This window comes from Mycothermus thermophilus (genome assembly GCF_041956435.1).
Source record: "Mycothermus thermophilus strain CBS 625.91 unplaced genomic scaffold VTJ04scaffold_3, whole genome shotgun sequence".
NCBI classification, from domain to species: domain Eukaryota; kingdom Fungi; phylum Ascomycota; class Sordariomycetes; order Sordariales; family Chaetomiaceae; genus Mycothermus; species Mycothermus thermophilus.
The window spans coordinates 1,699,849-1,713,992 of NW_027191429.1; the positions used below are offsets into that span (position 1 = coordinate 1,699,849).

Below are 14,144 nucleotides of genomic sequence, written 5' to 3' on the forward strand. Positions count from 1 at the left end.
AATCGTGTATATATAGGGAGGGCGTGAATGGATATCCCTTCATGGTTGGTTGTGTTTGGATGGATAATTGGGATGGAGCAAAAATTTAGGTGTCTTAGGGAGGACATTATTGCATCTTCATTTAGGGTTTTATTTCTAGTTAGAATTGGGTTGGTTGAGACAAGTGAGTTTTGTCTTGTCTTGGGTTGGGATTGCGATTGAGGTCTCTGAGTTGTTTCGATGTTGACGAAATATTGCTTGTTGTTGACTTCAGGAGAAATAAACAATCAAACCAAGAACCCTCGTCTCATATCAACAGCACATCAATGAGGTAGCCAGATATTCAATTCAAATAAATGACCTTGTTCTCCAAATACCTTGTCAATGGGGATTTCAAGGTTACCCAGGTCTCCAAGTCTCAGGGAGACGGGAAGGATAGGAGGGGGTCTTGGTCCTCGACCCCGCCACCGCAACAATGAAAGAGACGAGGTTGAAACAGACAGCGCCAGGGTTGTAGCAGGTGCAACGCCACTGGGTTGCCAAAGCCCACTGCTAACCCTCACCTGGAGATCCCCTCTTCTCTCACCCTCGCCCCCAATTCTCGGGCCAAAAACCTGGAACCTGACTGAAGCCAAACCCAAACCCAAAAAAACCCAAGACTGCAGCAAAGCGACCGAGCCCAATCCAAGCCAAAAACATCCTCGCCATCTCTACCCACCTAGGTACACCCGACACACCTGCAACACACCACGCACACCCACCCGACCTCACACACCGCACTTCGCTCACCACACACAAACCCGACTCCCAACCAATCCCCTCCGGCTCGTCGTCGAACAACGCATCAATCAAGTTGCAACCTGCCGACCTCTCACCGATCACAAAATCTCCATCCTCTGTCCAAATCCCGCATCGGCGGTCTTGTCCCCAAGTGCGCCCTGGCTCTTCCCCACCAAACAACAATTCAACAGAAGTGACCAAATCAAATTGGGCTTGCGTCGCCGCCCACCTCTGGACATCGTCACCATTCATCAACCCAACCCGACCTCAAGTACTCGACATTGAATTACCTTGCCCGAGTTTCCGACGACAATCCGTCCGTCCATTGCATCCTCGGTCCGACCAGCTCGACTCGAGACAGACATCGGTCTCAATATCTCCCTTCTGTCTCACCACCGATCGTCTCAGGGTTCTGTCTCGACCTGACCTCTTCCGATTGACTGTGCGCAGCAACAACAACTCTCTATCAAACCTACCGACCGACCTACCGGCTTAACCACCAACCTCTCGCCGGGCACTCGCCCGCCCCTCGCCACAGTTAACCTCGGCCACGCCACCGCCCTCCCGGCGCATGGTGGCTGAACTACCACGACGATGGCGATACGATACTCGGTAGAGGAATTGCTGTACTTGCGCGACTCGCCGCTATGTGTCAAGCCACCAAATCTTCCTCCCGCCGAGGAGTGGATGGGGTACGTCAAGTCCTCGTCTGATGCTGCTGCTGCTGCTGCTGCCTGCATCCCGCCATCTGGAAGCTTCCTCCGCTAACGCTGACCGTTTCTCCTCGTTCAGGCCTCCCCCAGAAACTATCCGGAACAATAATAACAACAACAGCCAGCAACGACCCATAGGTGACCGCACCAAGTCGGCCGAGGGCGGAGCTCTCCTGAACCAGGACTTCAGGCGCCAGCCCCACGACCGCAATGGCTCCCGTAATACTTCCAGTAAGCCACTTCCCCACATCCGCTGTATTGTGTCTGGTCTTGTACCTTTCGCTGACCAAAGTGCTTTTCTACCGCCCCTTCTCCAGATCCCGATGACCTCATCCTCGGCCCACCTCGCACGAGCTTTGCGTCCTCCTCTGCCACGGCAATTCGCGCTCCCCGCCCTGCTGACGGCGATAAAGGGTTCAGGGATTTGGACCGGCAACAAGATCGCTCCGATCGCTTCAACTTCCGCAACCGCACAAACGAGTCAGATGCTCCCGACCGGTTCAGCCGGGACACCAGGGATACCCGTACCAACAACGGCCTCCGCCGCCGTGGCGACCAGGACCAGGATAGCGAGGGCTGGAGCACGGTGAGGCCGCGTAAGAGTTTCGGCGCCGAGACCGGCGAACGCTTCCAGGGCCGCATGGGCGGCGTGGGTTCTGGTACGGGCGACCGCTTCTCCAACCGCGATGATACCAGGCGAGGACCTCGCGATAGGGAGGATCGTGACCTTGGCGAACGTCGCAACCGCACCTTTGACCGCCGCTCGCAGGACGTCGATGGAGACGAACCGGAAACCCCGCGCCGGAATGGCCTCAATCGCAACAAGTCCGAACCGTGGTTCCGCGAGGGGCCCTCGGATCCGCCTCCCATGTCGGCTCGCGAGCGCATCGAAAAGTCCAAGAACTGGCGCGAACGCGACCCCGAGGACACCAAGCTCAACGACCGCCATACGGACCGCCATGGCGACCGCAACGACCGGCCCTTTGAGCGCAGGTGGGACCGCGACCGCGACCGTGACCGCGACCGTAACGACCGCGATCGTTACAACAACCGTGTCGAGAACGACCCCGAATGGCTCGACGAACCTGCCGACGACAAAGGTCAGGCTCATACCGAGGAGGACTTCAGGAAGTTTATGGAGAGCATGAAGGCTGCTCGGGGAGGGGGTTCCACCGCGCCCAAGGCCGATGAAAAGCCTGCCACAGCCGCAGAGGACAGCAAGCCCGCATCAGAGGTCGCGCCAACCACCTCGGCCGCCCCTGAGCAAAAGTCGGTCACCGCTCCTCCCGCTGTTACTTCCGGCCCGGACAAGTTCTTTGCCACATACGGAGGTATCGGGCTGGAAGCTGCCGCCGCAATTACAGAGGCCAAGGATGCAGCGGCAAAACCCAAGACGTCCAAATCTTCCCGTTTCATGGCATTCCTTGCTCCCCAAGAGGACAACAAGGCGCGGACAGAACCGGCGACTCCCGGCCCCGGGGGCCAGACTGGCGACAAGCCCTCACAATCACAACAAACAGATGCCGAGAGGGAGGCCTTTGCGGCTCTGCTCCAAAAGCTGCACATGTCATCACAACCGAGCGCCGCCCCAGCCCAGCCGGTGTCGACCCCTGGCAGGTATCCTGAGCCGCCGCCTTTCCACGAGCTGCAGCATCAAGGAGCGGGTGCGTCGCCTGAGCCGTTCCAGCAATACGGCAACGCGGGCATCCGAGATGATCCCCGCCTTCGACACCCTCAGACGCCCTCCGGTTCTCTGTACGACGGCCTCTCTCCTCGGCCTATGGGCCCTCATATGGCACCTCCGCCTCAGTTAACACGGCCCGAGCAGGCGCTTCAGGAGTTGCTGGCCCAGCGCCACAACATCCCGAGCCCCGCCTCGCGTGTCGACCAAAGTGCCGCGGCCATCAACAAGAATAGGGAATTCCTGGTTGGTTTGATGCAAAGCCAACGCGAGGAGCCCCGAACCGAGCAGCTCTTGCTTCGCATGCCCCAGCCCACCAAGCAGGTGTCGCTGGGCAACGTGCCGGACCGTGACCCGACGTCTATCCAGCAGCGCCAGCAAATGCGTCCCCAGGGCGGTCCGCCTGGCTTCTTCGACGACGGCCAATTCCACCCGCAAGACGTGGAGAATCGTCCGCCTCCCCAGCCGACGCAAATCTTGCAGCGCCCGCCTCCGCCTCCCGGCCTGGACCACCAGATGCTTCCCCCCTTCCACATGGGCGGCGTCAACCCTGGCGGCGGTCCCAACGGTCCCGGTGGGCCCGGACAGATGCCCTTCCCGCAGCGGCCTATGATTCCGCCGCCAGGGCTCAACAACGGGCCCGGACCCCAAAACATGCCCCCGCCCCCGCAGAACATGCCGGGCCCGCAGAACCTCCCGGGAATGGGCATGTTCCCGCCCAACTTTCCGATGCAGCATCCTCCCCACGGCGGTCCGCCCGGCGGTCCTTACCCTCCTGGCCCGCCTCCCCATGCCGGCGGCCCTCCGCCGCCTGGCCCTCCCGGCCCGCCGAGGTCGATGCAATCCATGGCTCCCCCCCCGGGGTTCTACGGCGGCCCACCCCCGCCGGGATTTATGGGTCCACCCATGCCGGGGTTCCAAGGCCCTCCCGGCCCTGGCGGACCGGACGGCGGACCGCCTGGTCCTCCTGGTGGGCCGGGTTTCCCGCCCGGTATGGGACCGGGCCCGGCGGGGCCGTTTGCTGCCCCTCCTGAGCGCATGAGGGGGTTGATGGGCCCCGGGCCGGCGGGACCTCAGGGACCGCAAGGCTTGCAGGGCTTGCAGGGACCGGGACCGGGACCGCAGGGGTTGGCGATGGCGGGGGTGCCGCCGCCTGGTTTTAGGGGGTGAGCTCCATTGATTCGAGGATTCGGATTTATTGTTTCCGATGTTTGTGGGGTTGGCCCGTTCATGGCTCGATTTCCTCTACTCTCACTTCTGCGAAGTCAACCGGAGTGGTTTTTCTTTTCCGGGTCAGCTCACATCAGGTTGTTAAGGAGGTTACGGGGTCGGGGTCGGGAAAGGAAGGAAAAGAAAGGTCCAGTGCCAGTCTGGTTTCCTTGGAAAGGATGGGATAGGATGGTTTGGTAGTTTAACTACGGAGAGGGGGAGCTATTAGGGGATTTAGGTGGTTGGTTGGGTCCAGGTTGGCTGCTGGCTGGTTGGTTGGTCGGTCGGTCGGCTGGTTGGTTTGGACTTTGGGACGTTGGTTGGTTGGTACTCCTATCATTGCCCCTTGACTGACTGGCTGATTGTTTGTTGTTTTTTGTTGTTTTTTTTTATTTACGTTTAGGTTGGTTCTTTTCGGGACGGGAGAGGCGAGGGGTGTAGTTATTTTAGTATTCTTTTATTTACTTGACGTACCATCTTCATGTCGTGCGGGGTTTATTCATTTGGATTCATTTGGTTTCTCTTTGCTTTCTTTTTTTTATTCTCTGCTTCACAGGTTGTGATTCGGTGAGGTCCGTGTCTTTGCGTTGCTCATGGTTGGGTGCTTATTGTAGGTATGTTCTACGTCCACTACGTGTCTGTCCGTTGCTGGGTCGTGGCCCTTCGTTTCTTGCTCTCTCTGCTGCTGCCTTTGTTTTTCCTGTTGACTGGATAGGTATGATCAAGGTTTAAAATGCTTCTAGGACTACTGACGACATACGGTGGTTTGACACAACACCCCTGTATCATCAAAGAGAGTCATTACCTTCATTACCTAGGTAACATGATCAAAACATCTTGAAGGGGTACCAGCAAGTCCTGTACTTGGTGTCTTGTATATACGGGATTGCTACCTATGTTCAGAGGGCCAACCTGAGACGATTCCACTGCCCTACCCCCTGCTTACAGTACACCTTGAACATACCCAAACAGGTGATTCACACTTTTCTAGCACGGGTACCACAACCAAACGCCACGTGGAAAAAAACAACCTCAGACCGCTGTACAGTACTTAATCCATGCCTGTTTGTCCACGAAACCACACTGCCTCCGAAGGCCTCCTACATTATTCCCTCAAGTAGACCTCAGATACTTCTCCCCTATCACATCACAACTTCTGGCTCGCGAAAAACTTCTTGGACTCCTCACACCGCTGGCTCTTACACCCGGGACACCTCAACCCCATCTGGACCGAGGTCGGCTTCCCGTGGGCCAGATGCTCCTTGGCCAGATCGGCCAGCGCCCGGATAAACACGGGGTTTCCGTTGAGGCTCTCGACGCGCTTGACGGTCTCCGGATGGCCCGATCCGCCAATGACCTCCTCGTCCAGCTCAAACAGAGTTTCGATGTGGTCCGATGTGAAGGCGATGGGGATCAGGAGGAGGTCCTTTTGGCCCTTGCGGATGTACTCCTCCACGGTGCTCGCGGTTTGGGGTCCCAGCCACGGCTGCGGGCCGACTTGGGATTGGTAGCACAGACGCCAGGGGTTGGCGTGGTTGAGCCGGTGCATGACGGCGTGCACGGTGGCGGCGACTTCGGCTGGGTAAGGGTCGCCTTGGGAGGGAAATGAAATGTTAGCAGCTTGTTGGCGTGGAGGAGAAGAAAGAAAGAATATAAACTTACCCCTGTTGACGACCGACATGGGCAAGCTGTGCGCCGAAAACAGCAACACCACCTTATCCCTCCTCTCCTCGGGATACTCGAGCAGCTTTGCCTCAATGTTCTGCGCAAACGCCTCCACCAAACCCGGATGCGCCGGCCAGCGGTCAATGACGCTCCACCGTATCGTCCCGTCCGACCCGTCCTCCAGTGGCGCCGAGGCATCCTTCCCCTCCAGCCGCTGCCGCCACTTCCACAGCTCGTTCAGGCTGCTCCCCGTCGTCGAGCAACTGTACTGGGGGTACTGGGTGAAGGCAACGGCGCGGCCGCCGCGACCCTTGCCGAACCCGTCGGCGAGCAGGCGCTGGTAGGTTTCCTCGGTCAGCGGGTTGGCGTAGCGGAACGCCACGTAGGGTTTGTGAGGCGCCGTCTCGGGAGAGATCTCGTCTAGGATCTTGCACATCTCGGCGCATTGGTGCTCCGACCACCGGCGGATGGGCGAGCCGCCGCCAATGGCTTGGTACTGCTTTTGGATTTTGGGGGTGCGCCGCTTGGAGATGAGCGGGCCGAGGTAGTTTTGAAGACGGCCCAGGGGGATCAGGTCGCCGTCAGCCTGGGATGGGGGTAGGAGGGAGGGTTAGTTGGGGAGCTGTTGTTGACTGGGGTACAGTTGGTATCATCAACGGGGGGTGCTGCTAACAAATAACCTGCTCAAGAAGTCTTCCACTTCGTCCACTGTTGAGGGGCCGCCCATGTTGAGGAACACCATGGCCGTGGGACCGCGGTTCGAGTTTTGAGTGACAGGAGGGGTGTGCGTAGCGAGCCTCCGGAAATGTTGCGTCGATGGCTTTGCCATGGCCAGTGGCCGGAGTGGCCGGAGCGCGGAGGGCAGTCGGAGTGCCATGTTGAGGCTGCAACTTGTCCTCGGGGTACGGGGATGAGATATGGATGTAAGTTCAGTGTTGACTGCGGGGGCGCCAGGCAGCAAGTTTGATGAGATGAAGACCCTCCCCGCAAGTCTACTCAAACTCAAAATCAACCACCAAATCCCCGAAACCTTCCGGTGTTATGGTGGAAAGGAATTGGCACTTTTCATGAACTGTGGCAAAGGATTGAAGATGGGAAGATGGACATTCAACCTCGGACCCGCTAACCCCGAAACTTGGATTCGGCGGCGACACATGCAAAACTCCCGGTTTGCCGTGTTACAAGTCTTGGCATGGCCGGCATTGTCGGTTGCCCCACTTGGCTTCATTATCCAACCAATCATCAGACACTGATTTCCTCTCAGAGAGGGCGCCTGCCTGGATGCTCATCACGTGATCTGGCGTCAGGCAGGCGCGTCAGCCTAGAATAGCGTCGCGTGTGACCCACCCAAAGAACATCTCCTGCCTCGTTTGCCTGTTGGAGCCCTTGAACTTGTTATCCATTTCACCTTTGCGCAGAGTGCAAAACACCTCAATTCCGAGGAATTGACTTGCTTTCTTTTATACCGAGTTCTGTTTGTGACTGTCACAACGCAATCTCAGCCATGGCTTGGTCAAACGATGACGACAGACGTCCTGAGGAGGACGAAACCGAGGATGAGCTGGATGAGAACGTCAGTTGTCTTGTTCCATTGCCACTCAAATCCACCATCTTCTAACCTCTTCCTTAGGACTACAAAACCCAGAAAGATGCTGTCTTGTTTGCCATCGATGTCAGCAAATCGATGCTTCAGCGGCCACCACCCAGCGACAACAAGAAGAAAAGGGATGACACTGACTCGCCCATCGCCGCCGGTCTGAAATGCGCCTACCAGTTCATGCAGCAGCGCATCATCGCGCAACCAAAAGACCTGATGGGCATTCTTTTGTTCAACACAGAAAAGACAAAGTTCCGTGACGAAGCCGGCACCCGCAGCACCGGGTATCCGCACTGTTATCTCTTCACTGATCTCGATGTCCCGGACGCCGCGGATGTCAAGCGCCTGAGAGCCCTGGTTGAGGAAGGAGAAGACCCGGACGAAGTGCTGACTCCTTCCAAGGAGCCGGCCACCATGGCAAATGTACTCTTCTGTGCCAACCAGATCTTCACCACCAACGCCCCCAACTTTGGCTCCCGCCGCCTGTTTATCATTACGGACAACGACTCCCCCCACGGCTCCGACAAGAACGCCAAATCGTCGGCAGCCGTACGAGCCAAGGATCTGTATGATCTAGGCGTGATGATTGAGCTGTTTCCTATCGCCCAACCCGGCAAGTCGTTTGATCTGTCCAGGTTTTATGACGTATGAGCGAACCTATGAGTGTGATGGTCTGGGTTGGTTCAAGCTGACACTCGAGGCAGGATGTCATCTACCGCGATCCCTCTGCAGAGGCTGGCTCGACGGACGAGGTTAAGATGGCCAAGTCCGGTGATGGTCTGAGCCTGTTGAACTCGCTCCTCTCCAACATCAACTCCAAGCAAACGCCAAAGCGGGCTTACTTTTCCAAACTCAATTTTGAGTTGGCGCCAGGCCTCACTATTTCTGTCAACGGCTACATGCTTCTTCACCGTCAAACTCCTCAACGGTCTTGCTATATCTGGGAAGGGGGCGAGAAGCTCCAAAAGGCACAGTCCGAAACAGTTCAGATCGATGCGAACACCAGGTTTGTGGAAAAGTCGGAGATGAAGAAGGCCTACAAGTTTGGTGGTGACTACATCTACTTCACGCCCGAGGAGCTGGCAAACCTCAAAAACCTCGGCGCGAAGGGAATCCGTCTCATTGGATTCAAGCCGCGCTCCAAGCTTCCAATGTGGGCATCGGTGAACAAGTCCACCTTCATCTTCCCCACGGAAGAGCTGTACGTGGGGTCTACCCGCGTCTTTTCGGCTCTCTGGCAGAAGCTGCTGGACTCGGACAAGGTCGGCATCGCCTGGTTCATCGCGCGCGCCAACGCGAACCCCGTTATGGTTGCCATTATTCCCTCGCGGAAAGCCGACGACGACAGCCTAGATGGGCCACCGTACCTACCTTCTGGACTGTGGCTCGTGCCGCTGCCCTTTGCTGATGATGTCCGCGAGGTCGATCTCTCAGCGCCGTTAAGGGAACCTGACGAGCTGACTGAGAAGATGCACCCCATTTTGAAAAATCTCCAGCTGCCCAAGGGCATGTACAACCCATTTAAATACCCTAACCCGTCCCTGCAGTGGCATTACAAGGTCCTGCAGGCCGCGGCACTTGAAGAAGAGGCGCCAGAACAGGAAAACTTCGAAGATGCCACTATCCCCAAGTACAGGCAGATCAACAAACGGGTGGGCGGATACATGGCTGAGTGGAAGGAGCTGCTTGCCAAGAAGGCACAGGACCTCATGAGGACCCGGGCGGTAAAGCGGGAGGCAGAGGACGAGGATGCCGGAGGGTCAAAGCCGCTTGCGAAACGGCCGAGGCAAGCTGCAGGGGGACAGATGAGTAACGCGCAGCTCAGGGAAGCGCTGAATAAGGGTACGCTCAAGAAGTTGACGGTGGCAGAGCTCAAGGATATCTTGGCGAGTAAGGGGGTCAGCGCAATGGGCAGGAAGGCCGAGTTGTTGGAGAAGCTGGAGCAGTGGATTGAGGATAACGTATGATTCAAGTGTCGGGGTTAATTGTTTTGTGGAATGGATAGGACACCTCGCACTGCACATGCGCAGCGTAATCTTGGCTAGGTTCCATGCTGGTAAGATGTGAGCATGATGGACTGAGTGATGATGCTCAATGAGTTGGCATCGTTGTCACTGTTGCGAGTCTCATTGCTGTCGTACGGTACACGGTGTGTTACGATACCGGGAAATCTTTCAAAAGACCCACTTTTATGCTCCACGTTCGACCTTCTGTGGATCATTCATGGACGTCATTTGTTCTTGGAACGCGACTCTGAGCCGCACCGTTACGCGGTTGACTTTCTCGACCCGCGCTGCCCGCTACGCCGAACAGCCTGCCTCAACGTAAGTTACAACGACTTGCCAAACCCTCTTCCATCCCATGTCTGCAATTCCACTGTACTATCAGAGTCGCTTGTCGCGGATGTCAGACACTAAACTCTCTTGAGTTTTGCGTCGGTCCGCGGCAATCTTTTGTCCGATTGCTTCGCAAGCGCAGACCGAAGAACGGGCCCCAAACCCCGAAACACCCACCATTCTTTTGAGAACAAAACTCCGTACCCTATATATGCTCGATGACCCATAATGGATGCTCTCCTCGGCCTCGGGCCGTCCAGCCCACAATGCGGCTCCGTCGCGGAGCTCCAAGACCACCTACGCAGCCTGCTCAGCGCCCGTGTCACTGAAACGCATGCCGACCACATCTCGCAGAACTTTGAGATCCGCTCCACCGCAGTGTTTGACATTCCCACTACGAACGACGGCGATCCCTTGGAGAATACATCCAACATCGATCCGCTTCTTGCGACCCCGGCACCGACAGCCGCTCAGGCAAATGGTGGCCCCGCGCCAGCTCCGACGCAAACCAAGCGCATCCAAGCCATCGACGCCCTCACCAATCAGCCCTCCGATAACCCTGCGCTGCAGACCTCGGTCGCGCGTCACATAATTTTGGCCGTAGGACAAGTTGATGGAAGCAACTGGTCGGTGCGCCAGGTTTCGCGCAGTGAGCAAGGGTGGACTTTTACCTACATTTGCAAGGACTCGCGGCAGGCATGGGATCGTCAGATGGCCAAGAACCCTCCGAAGATTGTGATTGCCGAGTGGAGTGAGAAGGGGGGGCAAGATCCGGTGCATTTGGGTATGTCTGGGTTCACCGGTTGTGTTCATGTTGGGTCTTCCGAAGGCCTTGGGTTTCTGGCTGACCAAGTACACTCTCCTCCCAGCACGTCCCGCATTTGACTGTCGAGGATCGATCCGAATCGCTTTTGTGAGATCCACTAAGACCATCGACGTCAAATACGAGCACACGCCACTTCACAAGACTGTCGCCCAACTGATCGATCTGCTGGCCCCGCCGCCTCCTGTGCTGAATGTCCAGACCCCGGCCAAGAAGCCTCAGGAGTCGAAGACGCCCAAGGAACCCAAGCTCAAGACGCCGAGGCAGTCCAACAAACGCACAACCAAGAACGGCGTTCCTGCCGAAGGTGAAGGTTCGCAACCGAAGAAGCGTCGCAAAAAGAAGGATGCGGCGGCGGCTGCCGGCCATGACGGTGCCGTACTTCCTCCAGAGATGCCCGGGGCGCTCCCCGTGGGCGACCACCAGCCGCGGCAGTATTATAATACCGACCCTGGAGCCTCGGGGCCCTTAGCCGACCAGTCGAACGGAGCTTACCCCGAAGCCCTTGTTGGCGTTGCTAGTGATGATGCCCCCGAATTCATCGATCATGCGATCCTCAACTTGCCTCCTGGAGAAGCCGCCAGACGGCGTGAGGTGGCAATCAAGCTGCTCACCGACAACGGCATTGACCCCAAAACATTGTCGTCCGAGCAATTCAGCATATTTGCCAATCAGTCTCCTGAGCTGCAGCAGGATTCCCTTGCCATGCTTATTAAGTATGGTGCTGCGAGGCTTCGTGTTGTTCATCCCAATCGCGACGGTTCGACTTCAGGCCAGTCTACCACCCAGAACCAAACCCCGGCTCCGCAGGTGCCTCCCGAGACACCGGGATCAGCAAAATCTAAGAGGTCGCGGAAAAAGAAGGCTGATGGGGATGGGGTGGGCGTGGACGACGCAGACACTCCAGGTCCGACTCGGACCCGAATCTGCGATAACTGCCGTGAGAAGAAGTATAAGGGAAAGGTCTGTGATGGTTCTTTGTCCAAGTTTCTTGAAAAACTACTAACAAGTGTCCAGTGTGGTCGAGGAAAGCCATGTTCCATGTGTGCCGCCGATGGTGTCCCATGCGTCTACTCGGCTCAGAAGGCCAGGCAAACCAGGGGGAACGCCGATGCGGCAGTCGAAGGAGCCCCAACTGTCTCAAACACCGATGCTCCAGAGCAAGATCAAGCAACGAACCTTGTGTCGACGGGATATACCGAGTCGGCGAGCCATGAGGTTCATGACCCGATTGACAATGCCACTACTGAAGCGCTCCAGTCGCATGTGCAGTATGACGGGCAAGCTCATGGGACGGTGAACCAAACAGTGAGCCTCACCGATGCAGTCTCAGGAGCTATGGTGCACCACCCAGAGACGCCATCTGATGTCTTTAGCCAGACTTCTGCCTTTTACCAGCATTCTTCGGGTCTGACATTCCCTCAGATCAACTCGACGGCGTTGGATGACCATGCCCAAACTGGTGTGTCGCCAACTGTTATTACGTCGACTGCTGTGGAGTATATGTCGAGCACGGTCACCGACGCTCCTGACCCATCTCTGCACAGCTTCAGTTACCCGCAACCGACTGTCAATCACAGTTCGGGACTGAGTTATGGAGAGCAAACCTCAGCAGCGACAACGACGACGAAGGCCACGGCAGGCAATGAACAGCGGCAGCAGCGCCGCACAGAGCGCTCTAAGACAGCTTCTGGTAGGCGCAACCTTCCGAACGGACCGGCCTCGCATATGACTACGACGACGACGAGCAGCAGCACTGTCGATACCCAAAACAACTGGCAGTCCATGTCTGGTTCGCCCACTCTGACCAGGTCGTCGCCGAGACAGTCTAAGAAGACCACGGAAGTCTCGCAGTCGTACAACGTTGTTCAGCATCAGCAGCCGACATCAAGCTGGGGAGCCGTCAATCAAGCTGTTACCACCCCGGCTGCACAGCCTGCTCGGAGTTCGCCCTCGCTGACCACTGCTCAGCCAGCGCACAACCGGTCAAGACAGGGCAATCGCCCTCATCAAGCTAATAATGTCCAGATGCAGACCAACACGCAGAACACGCAGTCGCTCGCCGACACATCTGGGTTCAATGCCGCGCCTGCGCAACAGCAGGTTAACACAGTCCAGCAGGCCTACAGCAACTACAACCAATATCAGACTGGGAATACCTCCCAGAGTGCCGGCCAGACTGCATCCTATGCAGCCTTCAACACCTATAACACACAAACATCAACCACCGCAGCGTCCGGACTGGCCATGCCCAAGCAGCAGAACACCGCTTCCTCATCTGGATCAACCTCGGCGGGGCACGGGGCCACGCAGTGGAACACGTCGAACTCTGCTTCCCCCGGTGGAACCACCCAAACTTACAAGTCGACACAACCGACGGCTGCCGGGCAGACGTCTTACAATATGGCGTCCACAACCTCGCAGTCGTCTATGCTCCAGGATCTCAACATGCAACCCCAGGCCTCTGCTCAAACCAGGACGACCACCACAACCGGCTATGCCCGACAGCCACAAAACCCCTACACCAACTATGTCACCCAACAACAGCAGCAGCAACCGCGTCAGCAGACTAACAATGCTGCGCCAGCTACCACGACCAACCAGCAAGGCTGGTATGGCTTCAACCAGCCCAGTACCCGCACCTCCACCGCCACGTCAGCGGACCATGGCTACGGCTCCTCTGCAACCACGACGGGCTACCTGACAGTCTCGACCGCGACAGTCTCGCACACCAACCACCTGCACCATCCTCACAATCAGCAGCATAACCAACAGGCGCAACAGACCTATCACCATCAGCAGCCCCAGCAACAGCACCATCACAGGTCCATGAACCTGTCCAGCAACACATACACGACGACCAGCAGTCACGCTGCTGATCCGCAGGCGTTGTATGAGCAGCTGTTGAGGGGCAGTTCGGCGGCTGGGTAGGACCGGTCGCAGACCGAGGCTGATGTGGGGGAGGTTTGAAGGGCTTGGTTGGGCAGCGGCTCTATTTGGGAGGCGGAGAGAGAGTTGGTGGCTGTGGGGTAGAGGCTGGGATGGACTCAATGCAAACTGATGGTTTGCTTGTTGTGGACTTGGGATTTTGCTCGTCGCGGACAGGGCATGGTCCCGTCGCAGATTGAGGATAACCCCGTCACACATAAGGGATATATCCGTCGCGGATTTGAGAGGAGCGCATCACCCGTTTCGGAGGGGCCCCGTCGTGGACTGGGGAATGGAAACGGGGAAGGGTCTGTATCATTTGAATAGGAACCATAGGAACCATGGGGGGATCTTGGTTTATGAGGTGGGAGCGCGAGCCAATTTGCTTGCGTGGGCAGCTGTTAGTTTTTTTTTTTTTTTTTTTTTTTTTTTT

At 57.1% G+C, this 14,144-nt stretch overlaps 4 protein-coding genes across 4 annotated transcripts; 3 read left to right on the forward strand and 1 right to left on the reverse strand.

Moving 5' to 3' along the window:
• Positions 1-1,353: 1,353 nt before the first annotated feature.
• On the forward strand, positions 1,354-4,323 carry VTJ04DRAFT_4724 (uncharacterized protein; the record flags this gene model as incomplete). Its single annotated transcript, XM_069362763.1, has 3 exons — positions 1,354-1,451; positions 1,552-1,703; positions 1,790-4,323. The coding sequence occupies 3 exons, from the start codon at positions 1,354-1,356 to the stop codon at positions 4,321-4,323; spliced, it is 2,784 nt and encodes a 927-aa protein (XP_069219677.1).
• Positions 4,324-5,509: 1,186 nt separating this feature from the next.
• On the reverse strand, positions 5,510-6,904 carry VTJ04DRAFT_4725 (uncharacterized protein; the record flags this gene model as incomplete). Its single annotated transcript, XM_069362764.1, has 3 exons — positions 5,510-5,955; positions 6,025-6,613; positions 6,701-6,904. 3 exons carry the CDS (start codon positions 6,902-6,904, stop codon positions 5,510-5,512), a joined length of 1,239 nt encoding a protein of 412 aa, XP_069219678.1.
• A 627-nt stretch (positions 6,905-7,531) lies between these two features.
• On the forward strand, positions 7,532-9,591 carry VTJ04DRAFT_4726 (uncharacterized protein; the record flags this gene model as incomplete). Its single annotated transcript, XM_069362765.1, has 3 exons — positions 7,532-7,600; positions 7,658-8,269; positions 8,329-9,591. The coding sequence occupies 3 exons, from the start codon at positions 7,532-7,534 to the stop codon at positions 9,589-9,591; spliced, it is 1,944 nt and encodes a 647-aa protein (XP_069219679.1).
• A 597-nt stretch (positions 9,592-10,188) lies between these two features.
• VTJ04DRAFT_4727 (uncharacterized protein) lies at positions 10,189-13,714 on the forward strand (the record flags this gene model as incomplete). Its single annotated transcript, XM_069362766.1, has 3 exons — positions 10,189-10,744; positions 10,830-11,746; positions 11,801-13,714. 3 exons carry the CDS (start codon positions 10,189-10,191, stop codon positions 13,712-13,714), a joined length of 3,387 nt encoding a protein of 1,128 aa, XP_069219680.1.
• Positions 13,715-14,144: the final 430 nt, after the last annotated feature.